The 27562-nt window shown below is 47.0% G+C and overlaps 1 protein-coding gene across 1 annotated transcript; it reads right to left on the bottom strand.

Moving 5' to 3' along the window:
- SYT5 (synaptotagmin 5) lies at nucleotides 1-27562 on the bottom strand. Its single transcript, XM_081836472.1, has 9 exons — nucleotides 27454-27562; nucleotides 9185-9343; nucleotides 7883-8064; nucleotides 6910-7029; nucleotides 6646-6813; nucleotides 5894-6061; nucleotides 4857-4974; nucleotides 3132-3265; nucleotides 1-2114 (listed from the first exon to the last, which is right to left on the bottom strand). Exons 2-9 carry the CDS (start codon nucleotides 9333-9335, stop codon nucleotides 1905-1907), a joined length of 1251 nt encoding a protein of 416 aa, XP_081692598.1. The 5' UTR covers nucleotides 9336-9343; nucleotides 27454-27562; the 3' UTR covers nucleotides 1-1904.

Genomic DNA, 27562 nt, shown 5'->3' with positions numbered 1-27562 from the left:
TTTTTCTTTCTTTCTTTTTTAATTCTTAGGCTTCTTTCTTTTTTATTGTGGACTTACTTGGCCTTTGACAGATGTTTTGGCCTAAGTATTTCAGTATTGCCTTCCTTTCCTATTCGGGCTCCATGCAACATGAAAGTATTAAAAAGAAGACCAAAGCACAGAGTCATGCCCAGAATTCAGATTTCAGATTTGGACAAAAGTATTTCAATTCAGGATTTCAAGCCCAAAACATTGGCTTGCTGGCAATCCCATTTTTAAAATAAAAATAAAAATCCAGCTATTAATGTACCTGCTAAACAGTTACCCAGCATATGATTATGTCTTAAACAATAGTTTTTAGAATTACAGAATATTTGCTATAAAACCAATTGATTTTGTATCATTGTCATAGCAAAGGTGTTGTAAACATGTTTCGATCCATGGGAAACCACTGTAAACCAGCTGTAAATCCTATAGATAAATGCTTTTTCCTCATTTATAAAATGCATCAAACTGGTTGCTAACAAACAGTAAACCCGTTGCAGTTTTATAATAAACCAGTCTTAAGCTTGTAGCAAAAATGTAAACATGTTGTAACATAGCAAAATTATTTTAAGTTGGTTAGTAAATCACTAGTAAATCTGTAGTTAATCTGCTTTAAGTCTACATAAAGCCTATAGCAAATTTTCTCTAATACTCATATCAAACATTTCATAAATAAGTTGTAAAGCATGTGCTGTAAAACGGATACATGGTTCTGTCAAAACTGTTATAAAACTCCAAATTAAGTCAATATAAAGTAGAATAAGCTATATACGAACAGCTTAATACGTTGGCTGATGCTTAAATCTCTGTTAACATCAACATCCATAAAACTGTTGTAATTTGGGAAGGGGACACCCTATAGTAAATATATGCTAGTAAACACATCCACAGTAGTTCTCCAAAGACAGCTAATTTTTATATGTCAGATAAGTATGTGAACATTTTGTAATAAAATAATTAGGATATACTACAATATGTTTTATACATGAAGCCCACACACAGCATATTTGCAACCTTATCCCGATTAAACTGTTTTAGGCAGTTTAAACTGCAAAGGAGGACCAAATTTTAAATATTTCATAACACAGTGGCCAGAAATGTAAAGCTATTTTAAGCATCATGTAGAGCCACGGTCAAGTTGCATTTTCAAACTATGTTTTAAAAGATTTCCAGTGTTTTCACCTAAGATCTAGCTTCCTAAATCAGTATTATAATGGAGTGTCCAAAAGTTAATATTATCAGAGAACAGAGTTTGCCGCAACTCTTTTGTAAATCTATTGTAAACACATTTGTAGGCATTTGTTTGCAATAGATTTACGTATGAGGTCTAGAATTTAAACATGGCACCAGAGTACAATACCCAAAATGTATATGAAATGGTGTCCTTTAAAGAAACCTGTAATGAACCTATAGTATACTCATAGGTAAAAAAAGATAAACAGTAGGTTTATTTGAGGCTGGTTTTCCCAAAGATGGCATGGTTAATGTAAAGATCGCTTTGTCAAAAAGTCAGCCTGCCTGGCACATAAGGTTCAGCTTTCAAGTGAGAAACCAATCCAAAAATATAAACCTGTGCAAGTTGTGTTGTAAGCCTCATAGTAAACCTATAGTAAATCTCTAACCTGTCTTAAGCTGCTAGGTAAGCTTCCTTCTTTTTCACACAGTGGATAAAAAACAGAGGGGTGTTTTATTTTCGCTCTCTTGGAGATGTTTCTTTTGTTTTCAACAGGAAATGGCTCTGAGAGAAGAGAGAGGCTCACAGGCTCTCCCCCTCCCCACACACGTGCACATTTTCAGGGGTGCCTCAACCACACACTCCCATTCGCTCTGGACGGGAGAAGCAACTGTTGCCAGATCCTTCGGCCAACAAGGAAGGGGCATCAAGAGGTCTTTATGCCAACCGCCACATCCACCTCTTCTTCAGGCTGCAGGGTGTGCCACTGGGCAATGGGTCTCCGAGGATTGGCCAGCATGTCGGACCAATGGCGCAGCTCGGCCCCCGTGGCGTTGCAGCCCACAAAGATCTTCCCGATGGCTTCGTTTTTGCCCAGTTTGTCATAATCCAGGACCGTCAGAACAACCTGGACTTTCTGTGAAAGGGGGGAAACAGGCACGATCAGCAGCAGAAGAGCAATAGGCGAGTTTAACCCTCTCCCTTCCCTCCATTTCCCACCTACAACTTTTCCCATCATTTACTCTCTCACACAGCTTGGCTTCCAGATGCATCTTTGCCAAATTGCTAGGGGAAAGCACTTGGGGAGTGGAGGTGAACAGTTTACCGGTGTATAGTGGCTGGTGGGTAAAGGATTAAGCATTCTCTGCTGAAAACTTCACCCTCTCCCCACCGCTTTGCCAAAACAATTGGGTCCTTATTATCAGAAGGAAACAAGATTTAAGTACTTTTGACCTGGGGAGAGGTTAGGACATCTAATTTTAATGAGGCTATGTCTTTCCAGCTCCTTAAAGCCTGGAGCTTTTCAAAGGGTTGCAAACTGAAGTGTGTGTGGGGGGGTATCTAGAAAAGACTGGTACATAACCCAGAACTAGCAGATTCTATCGTGATTTGAGGACTGGGTTTCTTTCTACTCACAGGAGCATATGAGGGATGCCGTGATTATCCCTTTTATCAATTATTCTTTTAAAAGTGAGATTGCCATAATTTGTAATGGCAAAGAAGTGTTCTGAAGATGTTGAGGGTCTTCCCAAATGTTATCATTAATCCACCCAGAGTGGGGGTGGGGGTGGGAGGATGTGCAAGTACTTTTACAGCCAGAACTCTCAGAATGAAGAAAGATCCACAACAGCTCAGCACCCAGGCAATAATAATAGCAAGCCAGTTAGCTATCTGAACATGCAGTGGATCAGTGACAAGAAACAGCAAACTAGTTTGCCCAATATGTCCTGACTTGGGCCCAAACAAATACACAAATGTAGATGCAAACTAACCAGACAGAAACCCCTATGCAAAATTCAGCACTTGTGCATAAGTGTAAAAAAGTAACTTTCTAGCAAGATTGCAAAAAGTTTGTCCACACATCTCCAGTTCAGAATTTACTGCCTTTGGGTGAAATGGGGGGTGGGGGTGGAGAGAAGGGTGGGGGGGTTACCTGGATTTGTTCAAATGGCACCTCAAAACTGAATGACTCGTTGTAATAGGGATTCAGTGTGTTTTTCTTAATGGTTGTTTTCTTCTTCTTGATACGTTTCCCTCCTTGCATGAGATGGATTTTAACATAGGGGTCTGGGATAGGAGTAGAAAGATATTTCAGAATCACACAGGGGTTCCATTATGCAATGTATTGCGGAAGATCTATGTTCCCATCTCCCCCACCGCTAATGAATTGTGATTTTGATGTCTATTGAAGGGCCACAGCTAAGAGGTAGTAGAACACCTGTGCTTTGCATGCAGAAGGTCCGTGGTTCAATTCCGGGCACCTCCAGGTATGGCTGGGAGAGAGCCCTGTTTGAAATCCTAGAGGGCACCTGCTGGTAATAAGAAGAAAAGCAACAGTCCATCTAGTCCAGGACTCTGTTCTTATAGGACTCAGCTATACAGCTGCAAATAAAACGTTTTAAGTGTGTTGTAAAGTGCAATATACAAATGTGACACTAGATGGCAACAGTGGGTTATAGGCAAATTCAATATATTTTTCAAAACATTAAAAAAAGCATTTTCACAGTACAGTATTTTTTATTATGTGCGCAGATTCCATACCAAGTGGCCACCCAGATGCCCATGGGGTCATGATGATGATTGTGCTTATTATTATTTATATGCCACCCATCTGACTGGGTTGCCCCAGCCACTCTGGGTGGTTCCCAACAAAATATGAAAAACACAATAAAACATCCAACAAAAAAGTTCCCTATGCAGGGCTGCCTTTAGATGTTTTCTAAAAGTCATGTAGTCATATAGTTGTTTATCTCCTTGACATCTGACGGGAGGGCGTTCACGCCACAGCAGACAGTAAGACATACTGAGAAGGCCTGGTTTCCTGTAACTTCAATTCTCGCAATGAGGGAACCGCCAGAAGGCCCTCTGAGCTGAACCTCAGTGTCCGGGCTGAACGACACTCCTTCAGGTATACTGGGCCGAGGTCATTTAGGGCTTTAAAGGTCAGCACCGACACTCTGAATCATGCTTGGAAATGTACTGGGAGCCAATGCAGATCCTTCAGGACCAGTGCTATATGGTCTTGGCAGCCACTCCCAGTCACCAGTCTAGCTGCCGCATTTGGGATTAGTTGTAGTTTCTGAATCACTTTCAAAGATAACCCCACATTGAGTGCATTATAGTAGTCAAAGTGGGAGATAATCAGAGCATGTACCACTCCGGCAAGACAATGTTCAGGCAGGTAGGGTCTCAGCCGTCGCACCATGTGGAGCTGGTAGACAGCCTCCCTGGACACAGAATTAACCTGAGTTTCCATGGACAACTGTGAGTCCATAGCAACAACACTCTCCTCACCTGTGACTCCCCAGCAACAGTGGAAGTTAAATATTGTCTGTCGAGGATAAGCTTATACTGAGCTGGGAGGGCCAATGCTCTAATTTGGTATATAGCAACCACAACCACCAATTAGACCCACAAATATGAAAATATACTTGTAATCCACTTCAAAGAAAAAATACATATTTAAAAAAGAGTAGCAAACCATAATACCACAGCACAACCGGTTATAGATCTGCTTCAGCCGTTAAGTCTTTTTCACAAATGGCTCCATTAGTCATAGAAACATAGAATCATGGAACTAAGTCTTTAGGAAAGGTTTCCAACTAAAAGAAACCCATGCTATGTCCTGATTCAGTTTACCACAATGGTGAGTTCTTACCTGAAAGGCCCCCCACATCCATTTTTTTCAGGTTTTTCGCTTCTAGCACAATAACTGTCAGCTTCCCAGCCGTAGGGACATACCGGAGAGAAAAGCAAATGTCTCCCAGCTTCTCGTGCTACAGAGAGGAAAATAGGGCTAGTTTAGAGCGAGGATGGAAGCACCAAGAGCCAGTCTCCATATTCAAGGGGTGGGTGGGTGATTTAGTGCAGGCAAAACCCTTCAAATGGTTGGCAACCTCCTCTCTGCCATCCACAGGATGCCAATTCTGTGGTCAGGACTCATGTGAGTCTCCTCCTCACAGCCCCAGATGTTGAATCATACAAACTCCACATGCCAGCGAGGTGAGGCAGTTAGAGTGTGGATAAATGAGAGCACAAAGTCCACCACTGACCTAAATTACCTCACAGGTTTGTTGCAAGCAAAAGAAAAAATGGAGAGTGCAGGAGAGCCATATGTGCTGCCTTGAACTCCTTGGTGGGATATTAATGTTAAATAAATGGGATATAAATGTAAATGTAAATAAATACACAAGTAAATTCATCCCAGCTATCTGATGTCAGCTGTTTATGGAAAAGAAGAAGAAGAGTTTGGATTTGATAGCCCGCCTTTCACTCCCTTTAAGGAGTCTCAAAGCAGCTAACATTCTCCTTTCCCTTCCTCCCCCACAACAAACACTCTGTGAGGTGAGTGGGGCTGAGAGACTTCAGAGAAGTGTGACTGGCCCAAGGTCACCCAGCAGCTGCATGTGGAAGAGTGGGGAATTGAACCCGGTTCCCCAGATTAGGAGTCTAACTTGCCCTTCACTCTAAGGTCCCAGGGTGAATTGCAACAATTAAAACACAATGTTAAAAACTGATTTAAACAACTCACAATCACAGAAACGAGGTGGGTCCTACAAGTATCAAAAGCTGGGGTAATAAGCTGTGAGTTCAGAATTCACCAAAATAACATGTAAAGGGCCCCAACTGTGATGTTCAAACCCGCTTTCAGAGTCAGGCACTTCTGAAAGAGGGTCCACCCTGATGGATCCCTACCTCTTCTTTCTCCGCCGACTGCAGGTCCCGCCACTCTTCAATGACATGGGCCAGGTCCACCGTGTTCATGGGGATGCGTATCTCACCAATGGCATCGTGCTTGGAGAAGCGGTCAAAGTCATAGACGGCCATGACGAGGGTCTTGCCGCCCAGTTCCGAGTAGGGGACCTAAAGGCCAAACACACAACGGGTTGATTAAATGGCAGACGGCATCGCAAGGGTGCGGAACCTCCCTCCTGAGGGTCAAATGTGACCCTCTGGACCTATCAGGCTCTCAGAACTCTCAGCAGGCCCCCACCCCCTCTGCTCAGGCCACACCCCCTCACAGGCTCTGCTTTGCCCCCTGAGTGTTTTGGCCTGGCTGGAAGGTGTCTTTCAACAATGATGATGCTTCTTCCTTGCCTGGCTGGAGGATTCAAAGGGAGTTATTAGTGTCTGGGTAGGCACTGGCTACTGTCCTAAGGAAAAATTTGCAATTTTTGCCCCGCCCACTCCTGGCCCCGCCCACCACTGATATATGGCCCATGGTAGTTTGCCCTGAAGGGAATGTTGCGTCCCCCTGCCTCTGTGCTATTGGTTGATTCAGTGGTAAAACTGTGTGATAGGGTGGGGAGGGAGAAGAGGATCCGCAAAGTATGGGGAGAAGCCAATGGTAAAAAAGGAAGGCGATGGAGTAGATGGGGAAGAAATGTTCAGCAAAGCTCAGGCACTTTGGCCAAAATGGAAGAGGGAACATACAGAGGACAACTCGCCTTAAACGTGAAGGACTCGTTGAACGTGGGGTTGAGGGTTTTGCGGTGCACTTTGGTCTCGTATTTCTTCTTCTTCTCTGGGAGCAAGAAGACTTTGACGTAAGGGTCCGAGGTGCCCCCAATGTCCAAGGCTGGCAGGTCAGCAGCTTGCAGAATGCCCACCACCAGCTAGGGAAAGGTTTAAGAGGAACAGAGGTAAGCTCCCTTGCCTTGGATCAGACCCCTGGCCCGTCCAACCCAGCTGGCAGCACTGACCATCCCTACCTGGGTGCTTTGGAAGTCATAATCAAGTGAGTACTGGAGTTTCCCCAGCTTCTCCTGGGGCTTTTCTTCCTTGGGCTCCTGCAGCAGAGATGGATCCAAATCTTCTATCTCAGGCTGGACCTGGGAGGGAGGGAGGGAGGGAGGGAGGGAGGGAGGGAGGGAGGGAGGGAGGGAAGGGTCAGAGCAGCCAACAGGGAAGTATTAGCATCAAAGACAGAGAGCAATCCGCACCATATATCTAAAGTACCCTGGGAACTGTAGTTCCCCCTCACACTGCTAATATTCTCACTGCCCATAAAAAACTACATGTGCTTTTAAGGTATGGTGTAGATCTGCCCAGAAATGTTGACGTATGTAACACAGCACAATCTACAATTCTTAAAACGCGCATGTTGATCAGGTATATAAAACGTATTTTGGAGGCACAGAAGCAAGCGCCTAATAAGGTAAAGATTAAGGGACCCCTGACCATTAGGTCCAGTTGTAGCCGACTCTGGGGTTGTGGCGCTCATCTCGCTTTATTGGCTGAGGGAGCCGGCGTACATCTTCCGGGTCATGTGGCCAGCCTGACTAAGCCGCTTCTGGCGAACCAGAGCAGCACACAGAAACGCCGTTTACCTTCCCACCAGAGCAGTACCTATTTATCTGCTTGCACTTTGAACTGCTAGGTTGGCAGGAGCAGGGAATGAGCAATGGGAGCTCACCCCATCGCGGGGATTCGAACCGCCGACCTTCTCATCGGCAAGTCTGTGGTTTAACCCACAGTGCCACCCGTGTCCCTCTATCAAGTGCCTAATAGGCAGTGCTAAATTGGTAGCAGCTTTTGTGTAGTTCCCTAGTTCAAAGTCAGTTTATATATGGGTTATGGATGCCTGCCTGCCTGCCTGCAAGTGTGCAAGTTCAGAAATATCTTAGGAAAGCGATGACTTCCCCTGGTGCCGTGAGAGGGAAGCAGCCGCCAGCCTTGACTCACCTTGTCGATGTAGCTCTTGCCCAGTTCCTTCACCTCCTTCATGTTGATCTGGGCCTTCACTTTGTCTTTGCCTTTCTTGCCTTTCTTCCTCTTGCCACAGCACTTCTTACAGGTGCAGAAGCAGCAGCAGAGAAGCAGGAGGCCGGCCACTATGAGGATGGTGGCCAAAGCCCAGGGCGGGACTGGAGAGGAGCAGAACAGAGAGGCAGTGAAGGTGGGTGAGCTTCAACAGCTTTACTCTCTTTTTGGATGTAATATATATACAGTGCATCTTCTAAGTTCTGAAAGCATGTTAGTTAATGCAACAATCTTGATGACAGCCCAGTAAAGCAGGCCAGAATTATCATCCCCCCACCCACCCCCATGACAGAAGGGGAAATAGTGGTTTGCCTAATTATACTGGAGGAGTTGAGATTTAATTGTGAAATCCTTTACTTCAGGGGTGAGGGAACTTTTTCAGCCTTCCCTTCTTGAGCAACTTCTGTAAGATATTCTGCTACAGTTGCTTTTGGTCCTTGAATAAAAGAATCCTAATGTTCCCTGAGCTGAAATGGAACTTACTCCCTAATAAGCATGCTTAGGATATAAGCCCAAGCTTAGTAGTGAGGCCATTTCCCCAAATCCATCCATGAGCCTTCCAAGCCCTTCCTCCACATGACGGTATCCTTGCAGGCCCTTGCAAGCCTTCCTGCTTTTGTGTCACTGTCACATTTGGGGGGACACCTCCCATTTCCCACTTCAGGCCTAAGCTCTGGCTTCTTTCTCCAGAGTTATCTAATTCCATGGAGCTCTGCCTGAAGAAAAAGCTTTCTGTCGATTATACATCTCAAAAGGTTCCGCTGATTAGGTTAGCGAAGAATAATACAGGCACCTGGACTGTTATAATGTTATATCCACACGTGGAACAAATATAAAGCATCCATCTCTAGGCCATGGGGCACTAATCAGGGCTATGTATACTTTGCATTAAAACTGTTAGCCAATATAACATCCACACTACACCCTTTAGCTTCAGAGATTTGACCAATCCAAGCCCATATATTTTCAAGCAGAGCTTCACAAGGGCAGGAGGGGGTAAACAAACTGGTATTTCAGTAGTACATTCTGCAAGCTTCCTTTGCTCCACTTGTATGGAATTAGAGGACACACACAGAGTCTTTGCGCGTTCTCTATGCAAAAATTAAAACCAAACCCTCATTTTAGTGCCAAGAAATGCCAGCGTATGCGACTCAAATAGATTAGGCATTGTTTGTATAATATCTTGATGCCCTCTCAAGCCCGTTTCGCTCAAGCTCTACCCACTTGGCAGGTCGCTCAGCTTGTTCATGAACTTGTCTTTCAAGTCAGAAAAAACGTTCTCTTTGGTGGGCATTTCGGTGGTGTTGAGGGACGGCTCCATCTGGGACTCTGTCACCTCCGAGTCCACCTTGGCTGACCTCCGGGCTGCATTCATTGTGGAACCTGGAAGATGAGAGAGAAGGAGAAAAGGCTAATTTGTTAACTACTGATGATTGCTGCAAGTGCAATCAGTTAAAAACAACAACAACAAAACCACCCTGTACAGTTTAACACCACTGACCCCATTCCCTAAGGTAGCGTCCCTTCCTCCCTTTTCAGATCCTCTCTTTGTTTTCTCATCAAGCCTTTGACTTGTCCCTTTATACCTTATACCTAGCTGTAAACAGGTCCAAGTTCTCTGCTTCTCTCCAAGTTCTCTGCCTTTGACTTGTCCCTTTATACCTTATACCTAGCTGTAAACAGGTCCAAGAGCTCTGCAATGCATCTCTTAATAGGTCACACTGTCATCACCTAAGATTGGGGTGGATGACCTTTTTCAGCCCGAGGTCCAGGTTCTCTTCTGGGCAACCTCCCAAGGCCCAGTGATGGGCACAGCCAGAGGCAAAAGCAGAAAGTGCAAGAAACATCACCTTTGTACAGTGGGCTTGTTTCTACACATACATACACATTTACCCTTCCTTGCCCTCCATGTAGTCAAACAAGAATCATTATCTGAGAAGGACAAAGTAATTATCAAGCCTCAAGCTTAAAAAGGTACCACACCCCTGGGGTGCAGAAAGCCACATGTTCTGGAACCCCAGGGTTTCTCACAGAGTCCTGCACACACAAAGGCTCCCCATATTGCTCCAGGCATTTGCACTGTATGGATAGACAGATGGATGCAAGCTGGAGTGGGGGAATCACTCAGCACAGTCCTGTTTTTGTTGCTCATGTGTTCTCCATAACTGTGAGAAGAACATCCAAACAGAGCTAAGGTTGCTGTAAGAAATTGTGAGGTCCTATATATGACCCTTTGGTTGGCATCTGAGGCCCTTCTCTGTGTGCCACCTTCACACGAGGTCTGGAGACTGGCAATGCAAGAACTGGCCTTTTCAGTGGTGGCTCCCCACTTGTGGAATGCTCTTCCCAGGGAGACTTGCCTGTCAACACTTTTTATATATATATTTTAGGCACCATGCAAAAACTTGCCTGTTTTTCCAGGCTTTTGGCCCTTAATTTGAAAGGTTTTCAAGTATTTGTGGCCTCTTTTAGTTGCGTAGGATCTGCAAGACCTATGCTTAATTTTTAAAAAAGGTTTTATTGATTGTGTTAATTACAATAACACAGTATTTCTTTTGCATCCTGGAAAGAAACTGGGAGCCAGCGCAGATCTTTAAGCTCTGGCAAGATGTGGTTGGCTCTACAAGTCTCTGTTAATAAGCTGGCTGCTGTATTCTGAGCTAGCTAGAGCTTCCAAATGATCTTTCAAGGCAGCCATCCAAGGCATTTGTCTTCTCTCTTGAATAAGCTTAGAGGTGTACAAGGTTATAATAATCCATTATTCATTTTTATTGTTTATTTTTCATTCATTTCTGTTTCCATCCATTCATAATTAGTTCATTCATTCATTGCTTTTCCCAGTGATTTTGAAAGTAAATTCAATCAGTCTCCTGCTGACTATAACTTTAGTAACGGTGTCCAGGGGAGCAGTTGCATTCATCTGTTGCAGCAAAGAGTCATGTTGCATCTGGAAGACTGATCCATTTATTCAAGTAGAAGCTTTTATGAACGAGAGTTGCATCTGGTGAAGTAGGCTGTCACTGTGAATGAAAGCTTACTTCCTAATAAATATGTTAATCTTTAAGGCATCACAAGACTCTGTCCTGATTTGTTCCAGAAGAACTAAAATTACCACCCCTGTGTAAATTGTTACCAAACTCTTTGTTGTTTTATAACTTTGCCAAAACACAAAGGAAAACCCCCAGCTTTACTGTGAGATAAACTGAAAAGGACTGCTTTGCGCCCTTTAGCAGAGCAAAGAGAAGGGCGAGAGGAGATGTAATGAGGATGATTTACAAATACATCTGGGGGATTAATACAATGATGAGATGGGGGGAACTAGGTAAAATGAGCGCATGGATAAAACCATAAACGGTTTCGCTCATTGGTTCTCTGGTTTTCTGGATCAGTTGCCCCAGGTTTGCCTATGCAGAATTGTGTTTTGATGTGAGATATTTGGGCAGGGGGGTGGGTGTGAAATGCATTAGGTCATTCTGAGCTAAAGTTTCTCATAATGCATTTTTTGGGGGGGGGTATAATCTCTGACACACACCCTCACCTCTTTCTCAGAGCCTTAGAAAAAGAAAGCCAAAGTACTGCAGAATTTTCTCTGAATATTCTCCATGATTTATTTTGTTATATTAATGTTTTTTGGTGAGTGGGTGGGTGGCTACCACCCCCAAGCACACAATGCCCTGAGCTTTGCTAGGTCCAGTGCACTGTGGAGGGTGGAAAATGGTGGCTACACGGTTAGCACTTGTAGCAGCAGCAGCAAAAAAACCTAAAAAACAACAACTTGGTAGTGGGGGGGGGGAGTTGTGATACTGCCATGGCTAATTGTGAGCCCCCATCCTGAAGAAACTGAGATAATTTACCCTCTCCCTGGGAAAAAAATCACTGAAAATGTCTGTGCCCCCCCCCCATTTCTCTTCCTTCAATTTGAGAGCCATCTGTGCCCAGCACTATGTGCAGCAGATTGTGGAAATTGACGTTATTGGTTTGTTTTTGTTCTTGTTTTCATTATAGATTTTGTGTTTTTTATATTGCAGTTTTATGTTGTGAACCACCCTGCGATCTATGGATGGTATACAATCTATGGGTGGTATACAAATTTTGATAATAATAATACTTTGTTTGAAAGCAGGAGCCTGGATCCTTGGGCTCTCATCCAATAGAACGGCAGTGTTGGGAAACCTTAGCCTGAGGGCTGCATTCTGGGAGGCAAAATGAAATATATATATTTGTACAGTTGGCTAGCTTCTGCACCCCCCCCCCCCAATATCTATCCTTCTGCCAGGCAAGTATGAATCCTTATCCTATCAGGACACATCCCAGCCAGGCAAAAGCACTCGCGAGGAGAGTGCAAGTGAGGGCTGTTAAGGAGTGTGACTTCAGAGTCCTGAGGGCCACACTGGAAGGTGTGGAGGGCCAGATCTGGCTCCCCCCTCCTTGCAAGAGGCTGTAGTGCATCTACATTGCAGAATGGGGGCGTGTTGCTTCTCCTTCCCAGTCTTCTTTCTCTCAGCTTCTCTGTCACACACACACACGCCCCTCACTCAAAAACAAAGATGTTCCCTTCTGCTGAGAGCCATCTTGCCTCAATGAGGCTTTGGCGAGGGGAAGGAAGACGCAGCTGCCGGGGCGCACGGACTCCCGCGACAGGGAAGCCGCTGATTGGACGGGGGCATCTCCCCTGACGCTTGATGGACAGAAAGGCAACAGCTTGCCGAGGAGGGAGGGAGGGAGGGAGAGAGGGGGCGGCAGCCCCTCGGGGACTTTCCTCGTAATCAGGCAGGCAAGCAGGCACGTAACGCAGGGACGCAGCGCTGGATTTCAGGACCTTGGAGAGCAGCAGCGCCCGGCGGCCATGGACGAGTGCGCTATTGATCGCCTTAGCAGAGGGCTGCTGCTGCCCCTCCTCCTCCCCTTTTAAGACACTCCATCTAGAGAACCCAGGCGTCCTGAGTGCAGCCATCTCTCCCACCCACCCCCCACCCCAATCCCTGCTTTTACTACCTAGCCTTTCCGGGGAAGATCGGAGTCTGGCTCCCAGCCACTCTCCTCCCTTTTAACTCACTAGCCCTCCCGCCCCGCCTCCACAGTGCAAACCACTCAAAATGGCCTTCTCCCTAGATCCCTTTAGAGTGGTAATGATTTCCACTCTAAATAATTAAGGAGGACCGAAAAGAGCTGGGTGCGGAGGGCGAGAGGGAGCCCGAGGGAGCGCCCGCCTCGGATTATCATCCCCAGCGCTTGGCCACCGTCTCTCCGCACATCAGACTGACAGGCCGTTTCTCTGGGTTGGACACTCCCGTTTATCTCCTGACAAATAGGCCGGAACGGCCTCGGGATTCGAAAGCAGAAGCCGCCACCCGAATAAATGAATAAAAGAGCACAGTTCAAAACCCAACTTGCTCCTGGCGGCAGCATTTGAACTCAAGACTCGCGGTCTGCTTTAAAAACAACATCATCAACTTCCCTCCCCCATTCTGTATGTGGCTGAAAGGAAAACATGAAAGAGGCACGGAGAGAGCTGTGATTTGACTCTTTGATTGGGGATTTTAAGGGCGCTGTTCTGATAGCCACTCACGGGGAAATTTACTGGTTTGGTTATTATGCAGAAGCTATATGTGCTTATAGTGGTTATGAGAAAGAGCTGTGAACAAGAAAGCCTGCATTTCAGACTCCAGCTGAGCCACATAGATAGATAAATGGTGATCTGCTGTTAGTATTGATTGCGGATGCTGCTTCCCACCATTTCAATAATAATAATAATAATAATAATAATAATAATAATAATAATAATACATCAAATGCTAGTCCTACTCAGAGTAGATCCTTTGAAGTTAATGACCTTGATTAACTTAGGAGTCTACTTTGAGTAGAACTGAATACAACCCATGCTGTACAATCCTGGCTTATAGGCAGGGCTTAAAGCATCTCCTGTTTCACATATAATGTGTATCTGGCTTAGCAAACCTCAGGCGTATTGCATAAAAATGTGGTGGAAAGAGCAGGGAAGGGGACCATGCAAACACAGTGGTTATTTGTGGTCCAATAAACCATGGTTTATTTTACTCACTGAGATCCTTCCATCTGAACTGGGCTATTGTGTGCAGGAAGAGTTAACTACAGTTCAATACACATGAAAGGATGGATGTTTGATAGAGAGGGGTGGATATTAGGGGGGGGGTTTAAGGAAAAGAAAATGGGAGCTGCATTTAACTCTCCATAGATTCAAAAAAAGAAGAGAGAGGGTTTTAAAATGTTATTACATAAATGACACTATTTATTTTTATAAGTGAAAGGGATCCAGTTATTTAAATATGCTGTGTGGGCTTGTTCTGACTGCCATGAACAGTGATGTTCACAGTCTATCAGGCACAATTTTACTTTTAAATACTGTTTCGGTTTTGATGGAGAAACTGAACGGAAGGGAAACGGCGTCTGTGGAGCCAGAAAGACACAAAGAAATCGATGGACTGACAGATGTTCTATTTATTAGTAGTAGAAAGCTCTGCGCTCTGCGCTCTTTGCTCCTGCCCTTCTCATCTCCACCTCCTGTGTCCGCCTCGCATGACAGGCCCTGAAGTCTGTCACCCACCTGCCACACTCATTCTGCCTCAGCTCACAGATGGGCTTGGCACGGCTTATGCGCTTCTCCACAGCCCAAATCCTCCAGACATTGTTTCAGAAGCAAGGATTTAACACCTTGCAGCTGCTGTGCAGAGAAAGAGATGCTTGAGTGCAGGAGATGATTCATGTCTTTACCAGGGGATGGTCTGGAGGAAAGCAATGCAGCTGCCTTGCTGTAGCTAAGCAGGTCTGGGCCTCACCTTTCCTCCATGGCAACACGGAAGCAAACGTTCTTCCAGGGAATCTCTCATCCAGGCGCTGAACAGACCCAGACCTGCTAAGAAACTGCATCCTGCGTCTTCTGTGCTCCCAAACTAACACCCTCCAAGCATCCTGCCATTGCAGCTCCACAGGAAGGTGTCTTCTATGGAGTCAGACTATTGATCCACCCAGCTCAGTACTGTCAACTCGGACTGGCAGCAGCTCTCCAGGATTTCAGGGAGGGAGCCCCTCCCAGCCCTATGTGGAGATGCAGGAGGCTGAACCCAAGACCTTCTGCATGCCAGGCAGATGCTCTACCACTGAGGCAGGGCTCTGCCCCCAAAGGATCACAGCACCTGCGGTAAATGGATCTTAGGCAGGGCTGGGTGATATCTGGTTTTCAACTTCTTGATGTACCACCAGCTAAACATCACAATATACTGATATATCACAATGTCTGAACTAAGGATGGAGCTAAGTACAGTGGTACCTCGGGCTAAGTACTTAAACATTCCGGAGGTCGGTTCTTAACCTGAAACTGTTCTTAACATGAGGTACCACTTTAGTTAATGGGGCCTCCTGCTGCTGCTGCGCCGCTGGAGCACAATTTCTGTTCTCATCCTGAAGCAAAGTTCTTAACCTGAAGCACTATTTCTGGGTTAGCGGAGTCTGTAACCTGAAGCGTATGTAACTTGAGGGACCACTGTAGATGCACTGGCTGGCTTCAAGTTTTTCTTCACATTGTGATTTCTGCATAGCGCGCGCGCACACACACACACACACACACACACCATGATTTGCAATACATTGCAAGCGCAGAATTATGACACTGATATCACAATATGGATTTCAAACCGGTTTGGGACGATATATCAATATATCACCCAGCTCTAGTCCTAGGTTAGAAACTCTGTTAATGTGATGTGGTACAAACAGTTCTCTAAGCAGAAACAAACATCTCTTGTGGGTCCTGTTGATCTTGGTTCCACAACACCACCTTTTCCCCATATGCATACTCATTTAGCACCAACCTTTCCTATCTGTGGCCAGGCCTCTGCCTCTGCCTCTGCCTTTTCTTTTTCTTTTTAAGAGAAACATATGAAATACAGTGGTACCTCAGGTTAAGAACTTAATTTGTCCTGGAGGTCCATTCTTAACCTGAAGCAACACTTTAGCTAATGAGGCCTCCCGCTCCCGCTGCGCTGCCAGAGCATGATTTCTGTTCTCATCCTGAAGCAAAGCTCTTAACCCGAGGCACTATTTCTGGGTTAGTGGAGTCTGTAACCTGAAACATCTGTAACCTGAAGCGTCTGTAACCCAAGGTACCACTGTAATATGATATGAGAAATGAATGTACCTCTGAGCATGTACAGAGTGGTTTCCTTTTGCCACTGCATCCTCTCCCCACAAACAACAGGAACTTCCTTCCCAAGCAGACGGCAGGACTCTCAAATAAATGTCTTGGGTCCATGTTAACACAGGAGGCGACCTACTGGATCAGGCCAGAGAACCAGATGCCTGTGAAAAGCCTGAAAGCAGGCCCTGGGTGCAACAGAGCCTTCTCCCCGCTTGTGATACTGCCCCCCATACTGTAAGTTATTTGGCCAACACCTGTAACTCGCTTCCACTCCTTCAGCCCCCTGCTCTCCCCCCACCCATTTTGCTTTTCATGTGGCAGTGGCAGGGAGAGGAGATAAAATGAGGCACATTAAAGAAAATGAATCTAATTTGCTTAATTTGCCACATTTATTTATTAAGCTGACTAATTGCGGAATCTCGGTCTGTGTGCGTGTGGTTTCAGATTTCCAGAACTCCTGTTTATGCAACAGTGTGTCCTGAGATCAACCCTCTTTTTCTCCCTCCCTCCCCCCCCCCATTTCCTGGACGAATGCGCAGTGACGCCCCTCTCCCCCAAGCTCCAGCGACGCCTTCCCAACCCGGGGGCCTGTTTCCAACTTGTCCCCAGATTTCCTGTCAGCTTCGGCTTCACTCCCCGTCCTCCAGTTTGCTCATCCATACTTCACAAGGCTGTCAGAAAGGAAGAGCCTTGCTGGGAGGGAGGAACTGAAGGGGGGGTGGGGGAAAACTGGCCATTCCCCCCCCCCCTTCTAGGAGAATTCGCTTCCTCTCTTGAGCTGGTTGACTCGGGTGTGCAGGGGAAGGAATCAGATTCACAAACTAAATTCTCCCCCCTCTCAAAAGCGCCTTCTCTTATTTCACGCCTGGTTTAAGTGCTGGAGTTAGTATTGTTTTTAAGGCAGGCATAGCAATAAAACTCTGAGTGGGGTGGGGAAAGCGTGCAATTCGCGTAGCTATGGAGGGAACTCCTTTTTCTGTGGGGGTGCAGGGCTCAGCGTCTACAGCAGAGATGAAGAACCTTGTTTTTTCCTGTTGAGAGCCATATTCCCTCGGGGGAGAGGGCAGTGGTCAGGGAGGGGCTACATGCCTGCATTGAGAGGTTGGCAGGACCAGAAGGAAGAGTGGGCGAGGCTCCTCCTTCCTCTCTCTTTCTGCCACCGCTTTTCTCTCTGCTTCATGCCTTCTTGGTTTCTCTGTGTACCACACCTTTCTCTCCCTCCGACACCCTTCTCTCTGTGTCAACCCTTCTCTCTCTCTCTGTCACTTTTTTCCCACCACCCCTTTCTCTCACACCCTTCTTTCTCCCTGCCCAGTGGGCTGACAGATGAGAGACTTCACTCTTGCCAGTCCTTCTTCCACCATCCCCTCCTCCTTCTCTATTTCTCTCCTTCTAGTGTCCCCTTCACACACAAAATGAGGCTGAAGGTTTTTCCTGCAGTTAGGCTGAGGGTTACATGCAGCCCTTGACCCACAGGGCCCTCGCTTTCAATCCCTAGCCTGCTCCAGTACAAACACTTTAAAGGTAAAGGGACCCCTGACCATTAGGTCCAGTCGTGGCTGAGTCTGGGGATGCGGCGCTCATCTCGCTTTATTGGCTGAGGGAGCCGGCGTACAGCTTCCGGGTCATGTGGCCAGCATGACTAAGTCACTTCTGGTGAACCACAGCAGTGCACGGAAACACCATTTACCTTCCCGCCAGAGCAGTACCTATTTATCTACTTGCACTTTGACGTGCTTTCGAACTGCTAGGTTGGCAGGAGCAGGGACCGAGCAATGGGAGCTACCCCATTGTGGGGATTCGAACCGCCGACCTTCTGATCAGGAAGTCCTAGGCTCTGTGGTTTAACCCACAGTGCCACCCGCGTCCCACAAACACTTTAGCTAACCCTATTTACAAGGGACAGTTCCCATTTTCTAATCATGACCCCTATTGAAATACTGTCTCTGTAATCCCCACCTCCCCTTTTGTGGTAAGGACTTTGTCCTTACCATTTGTTGCCAGGGCTAGTCACAAGAGCAGTCATGCTTTGAGATTCAGCCACCTCCTTCCCAATTAACACTAAGCAAGTCAATGAGTGTATCTCATCTCCAGAGAACGTGCAGCTTCACGCATTGTGTGCGAAGGTATCAGCAGCAGCACATTACTTGGGTATCTTCACAGTGGCGTAGCTTGGGGGGTGCAGGGGGGCCCGGCCGCACCGGGCACAACATCTGGGGGTTAGGGTTAGGGGGCGCAAATCCACGGGTTAGGGGGCCTTGCCCCGGGTGCCGACAACCCACGCTACGCCACTGTATCTTCAGCAGGGATGGAGAAGAACCAGTGGTCATCTGGATGTTGTTGGCCTGTCTGTTGGCCATGATGAGTAGGGCTGATGGGAGCCTGAGTCGTACAACCTCTGGAGGATCATTAGGCCCCACCCCCTAATCATCAACGTTGCCTATGCTTGTTTTGTGACTATTTGGTTTATGAAGCCTGGCTCCTGACTCTTGTCTCAACAGCACTACTTTGAACATCTCATCCAGGAAGTTGGGAACACTGTCTTCGAACAGAGGAACAAAGCATTAAGACCTTGCTCTTAATGTTGTAAACAGCAAGGAACATAATAGCCAGAGTGGATGGCAAAGGCCCAGACTCATTTTTCCCTCTCTGCCTCTTCCCCCTCCAAGAGCAGATGTCTTACCAGATTAGCAGTTTCAGTCTCTTGCCTTGTGGGTGGCTCACACTTACTCGCATTACACGTTGTGAAGTGTCAAGGAATAGATTGGGGGGGGGAGACAGAGAAGAGCATTTCCTTGCTGAGCTGGTGGTTGTTCCAGCAAAGGTTCACCTTCTTTACACAACAGATCTTTGGACTCAGTCAGTCTCACACGGCCGGCCCTACTGTGAGACAGGGTGCACCAGCTTGTTCCTGGAGGCAGATTGTAGGGTGCCACTGAAGAAGAACAATTTATCAATTGCCTAGTAATTCATGATCTTTCCCTCACACTACTAAGTTTGTAATGTTTTGTAGGGTCAACCCAGTCAGATGGGCAGGGTACAAATAATAAAATTATTGTTGTTGATGGTGATTACATCAATCAGTTAAAACTACCCTGTTTCGAATAAAAATGCAACTGCATTAATTGGAATATCTATCACAAACTTGGGGGAGGGGGAAGCCAGCTTCTCCATTGAAGGGGATTCGTGTTCTAAGATGGCAATGGCTGTGCAACATGAGTCATGATGTCTGGGTACAATGTCCAGCACTGGAAGTGGTATGACTCTAAATGCCACTTGCTCAGGATCACAAGTAGGGAGAATTGCTCAGGTCCTGCCGGTGGTCTTCCCAAAGGCCTCTGGTTGGCCATTGTGAACAGGATTTTGGACGCAATGGGCCTTTGAAGTGGGCCATCTTATGACCTTATGAGCACAGCCAGTGAAGTATGTATCTTTCCCTCTTCAGCAATATTATTTATTCACAGGTGCATTTATACAGATGTAATAAATTGCAGTTGTCTTCAGTTCATCAGCTAGAACTCAAACAACATCCTGTTTTTCCGCAGTGGCTAAGCAGATGCCTCCAGGAAGCAAACAAGCAGCTGCTTGGCTAATCCTTGGAGGTTATATTATCCTTGAATATGGAAGCCTATTTAGCTTTGGTGGACAAACAGGGCTTTGAAGCCACCTAAACCAGGAATCACCACATGGCAATGAATTCTGTAAGTTGATTTTTCAAAATAGGATAAAGGTAAGTGAACCACACTTGTTTTTACGAGGGTTGTTTATATACTGCTCTTAATTTAGATAGACCAGGGGGTCACCAACAGTTTTTAGGGCCATTATTTTTTTGAAGTACCATGGGCACAACCCACTCTGGTCACTTCTTGCTTACCATTCTTCCACCCAAAGAGACAGAAAATACACATGTGTGTACTCAGAAACACACTTCACTTTCCCAAGGGATCTGTGTAAAAGTTGAATATGGCAGAATTCATCCGAGCCACCATGAAAAGCACATAGAGCCGACACAGGAAGTGGGAAAGAGAACCACTCTTTCCACTTCCTCCTTCATCTCTATGTATTTTTCAAAGGAGAAAAAGGTATCCATCCTTGCAGGAGCCAAGCGAAGACCTCAAGGGTGCCATGCCACTAAGAGGTACCACATTGGCAACTCCTTATTTAGGAAATCCCTGAGCAGGTTCACAAATCAGGATGTTCAGTCTACATCACAAAATCAGCCTGTTAGTTTGTCGAACTCGTGGACAGGCTGCTTTGAAGGCTTATTTTGGTGACATTTTCCCTCTGGGGGCAGCAAATAGGGCAGACACAGACAAGGACTCAGCATCCCAACTAAGACTGTGCCATAACTTTACAAGTAAGGCGATATTGTGTGGCATCAGCACAGAGCTCATCCAAGTGAAGACGGTAGAGAGAGTGCCATAATTACATCACAATGGCTGTGCCAGCCATTCTATTCAAAGAAATTAACACAGAGACAAACATTTCAGGCTGACTGCCAAACAAACCCCCAAACAACTGGTAGCCAGTGGAGTAATGAGTTAGAACATGTCTGAGGCCTTTCTGCTGAGCCCTGGCCTACCACCACCTAGTGAGATGTGAGATGCGAAAGGAAAATAAGTGGCAGGAATACTCAAGATCCATATTATAAAACAAATCAATGGTTAGACCTTCTGCCTGTATGCAACAGATCAGAAGGATGGCATGCAAATGGCTGCAAATAAGCTAACGGTTCAAAATGTTCCAGGAAAGCTCTTGGAATTCAAGAACAATTTCTGCAGCGTTCTATGGTGAGATCCACTCTTGGGGGGAAAGTTCTGTGAGCAGAGCTGGGTTCAATGCAGGGCTGGCTTCTCAAACCACACAGCACAGCAAGGATCCTATACAGGTCTACAAAGAAGTCATTCCTTCTGGACAGAGTGGAGCTTACTTTGCAGTCTTTCTGCAGGAGGCACAGAATCCAGAAGCAGATTTAGCACAGTGCGAGCTGTTCCATCGCACCGAGCGCTGAGCCTAGTGGACGGCGCAGGGCATCACAACTATGGCAGAGGGATTTGAGCAGCACAGAAGGTGAGAGGTGGGAGGGCACTGAATTGTGGCCACTGAAATTTGAAAGACCAGAGTCTGCCCCTGCTGAATCCCACCCCTGCCTGAAATCTGAACCCCAGGCCTGGTCAGCAGGCATCTTGCTGAAGCTAAGGAGGTCTGGATCTTGTAAGTGCCTGCTTAGGCATTTATCCAGGCAAAGACATCCATGCTGCTTTCAGTTTCATCGTGAAAGAGAGATGGAATATAAGATGGGATGGGATGGAAACATATCCCGGAAAACGCAGAAGGTTCCAATGGACGGTCATGATTTTTGAGGGACGGATTCAGGAACATAACAACACTTTGCATTTGCATTCAAAGTGGATTAAAGGACCCTGTTGTTGTCCCAGTGAGACAGATCCAATTATAAGTCAATAACATACCTTTTGCAATTTGGAAAGCGATGGGGAAATGCATTGAAATGTGTGGGGTGGGTGAATCACCAATGAGAAAGATGTGTAAAATCAGGAGGAATGCAGGACGGAGGTTCACAGTTGCATCATGACAGCCCTGTAAACAGATCTGAACAAATGCTCCACAAAGACTGGACGTAGCGACGGCCTAAGCTTTGTGCAAGCAAATCAGGATGAGTGCTCAATAATAAATAGGTCACCTGGAGGAGCCCAGAGTTCCTGTTGACTAAATTACTAAAATGAGCCTGCAGGAACATTCTGGAGCTCCAGCTATGAAGGGATAGGTAGGCTGACTTCAAACTATTCTCTTGTGATATTAAAACCAGTGCTTTGAACTCCCTGGCTCATAACTCAACGTCTCACAGGGCAATCCTCTCTTTGTCTGCTCAGAAGGAAGTCCCGTTGACTTTAATGCAGGCATGCCAACTCTAGGGGGTGTTAGCCCCCCAATATTAATTAGCAGGCGGCTCAGGACACCCCCCCAATATTGAGGGGGTGGAGGAGACTGATATGCACAGCTGAGTGTGGTGTAGCATCAAAGGCAGGTTCCTCTTAAGAACATGAGAGGAGGTGCCGCCACTATTGAAGCTGCGTAGCACTGGGCAAGGCCTCCTCCCGACGACCCACACACATGCCGTGCCACTGGGGGCCCCCAGTCTTTGACCCAAAACAGTGCCTCTGCTCCAACGGTCTCTGGTCCCAAATAAGTGTTCATAAGGTTGCTCTGTGAGTCACTGAGCTGCTTTAGGAGTTTGTAACAACTTCCCAAGGGGTAGTTGCCTTCTTGTAGCAAAAACAGGAGAACAAGGTGAGCTTATGCTATACAGTGTGGTGTAGTGGTTAAGAGCAGTAGACTCGTGATCTGGGGAACCGGGTTCGCTTCCCTGCTCGTCCACATGCAGCTGCTGGGTGACCTTGCGCTAGTCACACTTCTGTGAAGTCTCTCAGCCCCAGTCACCTCACAGAGTGTTTGTTGTGGGGGAGGAGGGGAAAGGAGATTGTTAGCCGCTTTGAGACTCCTTTGGGTAGTGATAAAGCGGGATATCAAATACAAACTCTTCTTCTTCTCCTCTTCTATACATTCAAAGCAGTATTGTATCACTTAAAATGGTCATATGGCTTCCCCCAAAGAATCCTGGGAACTGTAGTTTGTTAAGGGTTGCTGAGAGTTCTTAGGATACTCCTATTCTCCTCACAGAGCTACCGTTCACAAAGTGATCTAACTGTCAGTTCTTCTTGGCACCCTTAACAAACTACAGTTCCCAGGGTTCAGTTTCTTGGGGGATGGGGAGCCACTGAGGTTTAAAGAGGAATCGCAGTGCTTCAAATGTGTCATGCCAGAGAGGCCTAAGTTTGCCAGTCTCTAAGACAGGGGTGGAGAACCTTCCGGATGTTCTTGGACTACAACTTCCACCAGTCATGACCACTGACCATGCTGCCTGGGACTGATGGGAGCTGGAGTCTAGCAACATTTGGAGGGGAACAGGTTTTTTCCATTCCTGCTTTAAGGCACCACATGCCTCGGATGATTTTAAGTGTTTGTGTTCAAAGTGTGTGTGTGTGTGTGTGTGTGTGTGAGAGAGAGAGAGAGAGAGAGAGAGAGAGAGAGAGAGAGAGAGAGAGAGAGAGACTATACCACTATACATAATACATATGATTAGGTTTGGAACATGATTAAATATGTAATCCCAAAAGATGTCCAGCTTGAGAATAACAGCGTTGTTGGTCACTAAGCTCTTTCCAGTTAACCCTCAGCCCATCCCCCCCCCCCACTCCCTGCATCAGAAAACGACACTGGAGGTGTGTTCGACCTTAACTCTCTTTCCAGCTCTAACTTGCTCCCTCACCTCTCAGAAGACTCAAGAGACCTGGCTTCCTCCCAAACCTCTCACCCGCTGGATTTCTTTATGTATTTTAAATCAAGGGATATTGGGACATCACCAGAGGCCTTCTTTGAATCCCAGGTGCAATGTATCTGGCTGTTTGTTTACTGGCAAGACACTGGGGGGCGGGGAGCACTCTGCACGTGGCTCGGAATGCTCTTTCTCACCACTCCAACCTTGCTAGGCACTGAAAGCGGGTTCTGGCCAGTTGTCCACTACAAAGCCCAGATCAATTGCCTCAGGAGATACTGGACTGGTGGCATGAGCTTAAAGTCCTAAAAGCTGGCTCAAATTAAGCCCAATAAAACCAACTGGATCCTTCCAGTCTTCCAGAGGAATCAGGACAGTGGTGGCCCCTGCCCTTTGGGAGTGGCAGGGTAGAAGGCAGGAGGCCCAAACAGTAGGTGGAGCTAGAGAGCCAATGAGAGGAAGGACCAACCAAGTCTAGATTTGTGGTGTCCCCCCCTCCCCTGCTGAGTTCTCTTCCTAAGGAAGTGGTGGAAGCTGACAGCCAGCTCCTGCCCCCCCCCCTTTAAGTAAGAAGGCAGGCAGGTGGAGACTGACTGAGGGCAAACTGAGGTTGGTGGGCAATGCCCCATTTGTCCTAATAGAGAAGCCTCCACTGAATTAGGAAGCTGAGTGCCCCTCTTCACCTCACCTGCTCTAATTCACTCCTGTTGGAGCTGGTTTCAGGGGCTCTCTCCTCAGATTTTACTGCAAGCTCTGAGCTCAAAGAAAACCATTGCACAGTGGAGACCTGCTGAGAGTCCAAGCAGAGACTTCAAGCACAGAATGAGAGAGAGAGAGAGGGAGTCGCCAAAGGGGCAGAGATGCAGTTTCATTCATGCACACACACAATGTACCGTATTTTCTGTGTATAAGACACCCCCATGTATAAGACTCCAAATTAAGAAAACAAGCCTCAGCACTACCCGTGTATAAGACGAGCCCCAATTTTAAACCTAATTTTTTGGTTAAAAAAACTAATCTTATACGCAGAAAAATACGGTAAATGCCTGGCAGAGGACTGGGGTGGCTGGCTTGGTGATATAGGAGCATTCACAGCAACCCTCTTGATCTCCTTAGGAAAACTATGGCAACCAAATGCAAGCCTCCTCTTTGAGCCATCTGCAGGGACACACACGCACACCAAGCGCAACACGCCCTTTGCACAAGCAAGGCCTGCAATCCTCCCTTCCACCTCCTTCCAAGAGTAGAGCGTGCACAGAGTGCTTAAGTGTGAAAAGAAAGAGGTGTGGTGGGGGGTTCTCCCATCTTTTCAGAAGCTGCATGTCACAAATCTAGGAGCCCTTGGCTCACAGCCCTATGGGAATAGAAGCATGCTGAAATGTTATCCATGTTAAAGGGTCTGATGGTTAATAATTTTTGAAGCACTGCATGGCCTTAAAGCTTAGCTTTGCCATGGCAGAATGTTCCCATTTTACAGATGAGGAAGTGGGACTAAGTGACTTGCCCAAGGCCACACACAAGTCTGTAGTGGAGCAAAATAGCTGGTCCCCCCCCCCTATTTTCTACCCATTGTGTCACTCCAGTTTTCATACCCAAAAATGAAGTCCTGACTGCAGCTGCTGTCCTCAAAAGCCAACTCACCTCCTAATAAGTGGGAGGGACGATAGCCCATCCCTCCGTTAAAAGGCTCTCCAGATCTTTCTCTGCCTGAGAGGCTTTATCTCAATGCCTGGAAGAGCTCTGTCTGCTTAATTTCTGCATATCATGCTATCAAAGAACCAAGCCAGTTGTTTCAATTGTTTCAAAGCAGCAATCCTAACGGGCGTGAGGTTTGTTGTATTGTGTTGCCTTCTTTTTGATGGTTGGATTTCTGTGCTTCTAACAGTTGAACCACAGACACAATGTTAATGCGTGGCCCCCACACCCAGCTAACATAAGGATGCACTGAGGAGAAAGCTTCACCTGTTGAATTCCTTGCCTGTCAAAGAGGGGTTAAACAGCCCTGCCATGAACAAAGGTGAGAAGCCAAAGCAGACGTTGAAATTTAGCACTCCTTTCTTCGAAGAATTTATTTCCCTTGCTAATTACAGGTTGGGCGGGGGAGCGAGGGGGGGTTGATTGGTACTCAACAGCTACTCTGGCAACATGTTTCCAATTTGAGCCCAAATCGAAATTAATCCCTTTTAATCACTGTCACTGAGCTGGGCTAACAGCAGTCGGTAGAACATGATACTCTTAATCTCTGGGCCGTGGGTTCGAGCCCCATGTTGGGCAAAAGATTCCTGCATTGCAGGGGGTTGGACTAGATGACCCTCGGGGTCCCTTCCAACTCTACCATTCTATGATCCAGTGTGATATTGGCCTTCCCCATACAGAGCATGCATGTGTATGGGTAGGAGAGAGAGAAGTTGGCAAAGCAGGAGATTTAGTGTTTCTTAACAGGGGCCAAACCTGCCTGGACACTCTGAAACGCCCCCTCCACTCTCAGCCAGTCTAGCATAGTGGTTAGGGCGCCAGAAGGTCCTGGGGAGGCCTGGGTTTAAATCTCTGCGTTTGGCCATGGATTTAGCTGGGTGGCTTTTGCGCAGTCTCCATCCTAAACCTACCTGGCGAGGTAGATCCCAGCATAAATTAGGGAGGAAGCCACAATGGACAACACTTCGAGATCTTTGGAGAAAGAGTGGAAGACTAATGACCGCCTGCCCCCACTCCCCGCAATTCACTCAGTGACGAGATGCTCTCTTAACGTGCTCAGAAGCCCTCTTAGCATTACTTCCTATGCTACAAAGCCAAGGCCTGTTACTGAGAGGAGGGCTCAGCCTGCCCTGACGCGCGTCGAGCTGGACGACACCTCCGTTCACCTCCGCCAGCTGTGTTAAAGTTCCGCCCCGCCCTGGAGACAACAGACCGCAGCTTGCCTCGCCGTGAATTGTGGATGGTACTATAGCAACTCCCATCGGCTCAGACGCCAGACTGAGGACGTTATTGCCAAATGAGCCTCTTTCGCCTCCTGCCTTCCCGGAGGATAGCCGAGCCACCGCGGACCCCAAATCTTGCACCCTACCCAGACTCCCTGTCGAAGTCTATCCCCCCAAGGAGATGGCAGTTGGATGCGTCTCGCTTTCCCCAAGCAGTGGCTGTTTCCTTTAAACGCCCCCTCCCTCTCTCCAGCCAAGCAATCCACACACCTCCCTTCCATCTCCTGCACGGTTGGGGGTCGGGAGACCCACATCTTCCCCTCGACACGCACCCTCCCTCTCCCATCCCCGTCAGGGGTTGCTGGCTTCCTGTGCGCTCAAGCCTTATAGATGGAGTTCACTTATTTAGATCGGTTTAAAAGGGGTGGGGTGTCATATTTGCAGCGTGCGAGTGTGTGTGTTGGAGGGGGGTGGGGGTCAACTGGCCATGCCCCATTGAGCTGCCGTGGGAAGGTGGCGGAGGATGCCATGATTCTATTAAGTTCGTATTCAGCACTCAGTTCTTCAAAATCACAAATGCGCTTTCTGTTGAACATGTCTCCCCCCGCTCACCCTTTTCGATGCCAAGCGGGTCTTGCCTGGGCACTAACGCCCTCCTGGGCCTCAGACCCCCCCCTGGCATCGCTTGGGTAGGAAAAACAAGCGAGCGTCCTCCTCTGTTTCCACCTCCCACCTGGTTCCATCCGCTGTGCAAAGCTCACCGGTCACGTCTCCTTGTTCGCCCTGGACACAGGTAAGCCACCTGCCTTTGTTCCCCAAGCTTTGGGGAAAGCGGCCCCCTTCCGGGGGGAAGGGGTTCCGCCCCCTGTTCTCAAGAGCCCATCCTGCCAACCCTTGATGGCTTGAGAGAGAAAGATATATCCTCTCAGGCAAAAGGAAGAAGGAGAAATTCAGCACAACTCATAATCTCTTGGGTGCGGAACCACCCTCTCTCGCACAGCACTCACTTCTGGCTAGAAAACCGAAGTCCCAAAGGGGCGCATCTTACCCTTTTTTCTTTCCGCTTTCTCGGCAGAAGAAGTGAGATTTGCTGGGCAGATCAAAGGCAAAGATAGGACGGAGGCAAATCAAAACTGTTCTTCTTTTGAAAAGGAGCA

This window comes from Podarcis erhardii, assembly GCF_964252035.2.
Source record: "Podarcis erhardii genome assembly, chromosome: 13".
Classification (NCBI taxonomy): domain Eukaryota; kingdom Metazoa; phylum Chordata; class Lepidosauria; order Squamata; family Lacertidae; genus Podarcis; species Podarcis erhardii.
This window is presented reverse-complemented; position numbering and strand designations above follow the sequence as displayed.

Excerpts from the sequence above, each read along its gene's own strand:
- SYT5 (XM_081836472.1), bottom strand. The coding sequence starts at position 9,335 with ATGAATGCAGCCCGGAGGTCAGCCAAGGTGGACTCGGAGGTGACAGAG. Across the intron at positions 6,814-6,909 it reads ATGACTTCCAAAGCACCCAG|CTGGTGGTGGGCATTCTGCA; the intron begins GTAGGGATGGTC and ends ACCTTTCCCTAG. Across the intron at positions 3,266-4,856 it reads GGATGTGGGGGGCCTTTCAG|ACCCCTATGTTAAAATCCAT; the intron begins GTAAGAACTCAC and ends CTCCTATCCCAG.